Here is a 2596-nt window from a genome sequence, read left to right as displayed (position 1 = left end):
TAAACATTCTTCGAAACATTTGGGATAATGTAAGTACACAAGTCAGCAAAATATATAACACTGTTCTAGTGGTTTTTGGATATTTTAATAAAAAAATCTTACATAATGTGCCTTTAATAATAGACATAATGAGTGCTATTATTGTTGCTACTATAGTTTTCACTGAAGTGCAACCTGTACATTTTAACATCTCAAAAAATGTTTTAGGGTTTCATGACCCTTTAAAAAAAATGTTTGACCCTCTAACATTAACATTCTCTATTCTTTTTCTATTCTATCTACTTGTTTTCTTTTTATTTATTATAAAATTGACCCTCTAACACTAGTGTTCTCTATTTGGTTGATTCTATCTACTTAATAAAAAAAATAAAAAAAATAAAACCTTGCTACGTGTACTGCGTTAGACTAACCAAGACTTGTCATAGCGTTTAGTATATATTATTGTTCTTTTGTTGGTTTTGATTTCTTCTATTGTCCTCATTTGTAAGTCGCTTTGGACTGTGACCTGTGACCATTCCCCATCAAGGCAATCTCCATTTCTTTTATTCTGTAACATTTTAGTCCAAAGATGACGAGGAGAAGCGAACAAGATCAAATCTAAGTCTATTTTATTAAAGAAAGCTCAGGTAATTCAATAGATAGAAACCACAACGTGACCACGTGCACTACACACAAACAAAACCAGACATAGAACAGAAGGAAACGGGGAACTTAAATACACAACGATAATGAACTCAAAGTCTAATAAGTGTGGTCATTAAATGAATAACAGGTAATTAAGAGAAACAAACTAAAAGTCCATGAAAACAGGATGAAAGTGACACCTGATTTTACCGATATGTATAAAACAGATTTTGTTGATGAATTGTCATTTGCTTTTGAACGTCTAGTGAAACTTTCAATGTCACAAAATAGTACTTAAAACAACTATTTAATATGTTAATAAAGGTGTGATTTTTGTTCAGACTGTATTATTTGGTGTGTTAGATGAGGGATGGATCTAACAGACCTAATAACTCCATCTATAATCAAACACCAACATCAAATAATGGATAATAATGTTAGTGTACTGTATGTTTATATGCTCTGTGAACATGATAGCTTTAAAGTGATTCGCTCTGAAAGTGATTGGAATTATTTTGGTGTACTATTCTCTTTGAGTAGGTGATTATTAAACTACAGATTTCGCCCTGCATTTGAAGAGTTTTGTTGTTTAGAGCAATCACACCTTTTACTAGTCTCCATCAACTAGAAACTACAGAACACGGTGTAGCGTCTGGACCAATCAGACACACCATGAGGAACACGCTTCTACCCAGGGCTGACGACCACCTACTGCACCAGAGCTGTAAAGCAATTGGACACTGAGGGAAGAGTACTACTGACTAATGACTCAAGCGAGAGTTATGGCTACAAAAAGCTCACCAAATATCTACAGCGGATCTAAATATTTATAATTAATTATAACTAGTTATGATTAATTATTCATATTTCCCTTATGAGCTGATTCGCTACAGCGGTAAGTGACAAGCCACAGTATTTCAATTCACATGTCATAGAAAATTCAATTTCAGTTCATAAGTCATAGAAAATTCAATTTCAATTCACGTCATAGAAAATTCAATTTCAATTCATAAGTCATAGAAAATTCAATTTCAATTCATAAGTCATAGAAAATTTAATTTCAATTCACGTCATAGAAAATTCAATTTCAATTCATATGTCATCATTTCAGTTCATATGTCATGAAGCCAGGAGCAAGTAGTCCGTTGTAAATGTAATTTTAAATATATTTTTATTGTCTTATCCTCTCAATAATGCTATCTTTAGAATATGAATGCAAATTATATAACCATAATTAAAATATCCCAATTGTGTGCATGTCAACATCTTGTAAAATCAATCTCTGTTCTGCCACGTTTTTATACTATTTTATAGACAGTTTTGTGCAAAATGGATACCTTTTGAAACTCCTGATTTTCTTTTCAAACTAAATGACAAACTCAAAGAATGTGACAAACATTTCAATGAAATATTTGTATGAACTCACATGTGTGAAGAATGCCATCCTGGAAAAGTGCTGTATTTGGCATACAGTGGGTCCTTCTCTCCACAAGTCAAGAAATCCATCTTGTAATCCTTAAACCGGTCATAAACACTTATTGCTTTTGTTTTAGTAGCAGTGAAGTATCATAGCAGAATTAATTATTTCATACAGTATTTTTTTTACATTAACTTTACCTCCAGGTGAAAGCATCTGAAAATTCAATAGGCAAAACTCAGTAAAACCATTACTGCACTGTTGATATTAGTCATGAAAATGATAGACACAATGCAAGCTTACCATGAACTGAACAGCTCAGTGGAGGCAGAGAGCTTTAAGTGAAGTGTGGCTGTGTTTTTGAAGAGAGGCGTGGCCATTGCAAGACTCCGCCCATCAGTCTGACTGCTCAACATCACATACAACAATTTAATTAATAGTTCTGCACTGAATCCTGCTGAGAATGTTGCCTATATGTAAACAGCCTCCACCGCAGACAGTATGCACTGTATGTCACACACACACACACACACACATACACACACACACACACAC

The 2596-nt window shown here is 33.4% G+C and overlaps 1 protein-coding gene across 2 annotated transcripts in view; it reads right to left on the bottom strand.

Moving 5' to 3' along the window:
• The window catches only part of LOC107684009 (uncharacterized), a 10135-nt gene extending 7720 nt beyond the window's left edge, over positions 1–2415 (bottom strand). Inside the window, exons 1-3 of one of the 2 annotated variants that reach the window (XM_016480133.1) lie at positions 2345–2415; positions 2242–2257; positions 2051–2139 (exon numbers count right to left, since the gene is read on the bottom strand). In XM_016480133.1, the coding sequence (XP_016335619.1) occupies positions 2051–2130 (80 nt within the window). In that variant the 5' untranslated portion in view covers positions 2131–2139; positions 2242–2257; positions 2345–2415. The remainder of the gene's footprint in view (positions 1–2050; positions 2140–2241; positions 2258–2344) is intronic. The other variant, XM_016480132.1, reaches the window with a different exon arrangement.
• Between the last annotated feature and the right edge of the window lie 181 nt (positions 2416–2596).

Source organism: Sinocyclocheilus anshuiensis, unplaced genomic scaffold, assembly GCF_001515605.1.
Source record: "Sinocyclocheilus anshuiensis isolate Anshui unplaced genomic scaffold, SAMN03320099.WGS_v1.1 scaffold169, whole genome shotgun sequence".
NCBI classification, from domain to species: domain Eukaryota; kingdom Metazoa; phylum Chordata; class Actinopteri; order Cypriniformes; family Cyprinidae; genus Sinocyclocheilus; species Sinocyclocheilus anshuiensis.
The sequence above is the reverse complement of the archived record's forward strand: the minus strand, read 5'-3'. Positions and strand labels throughout refer to the sequence as shown.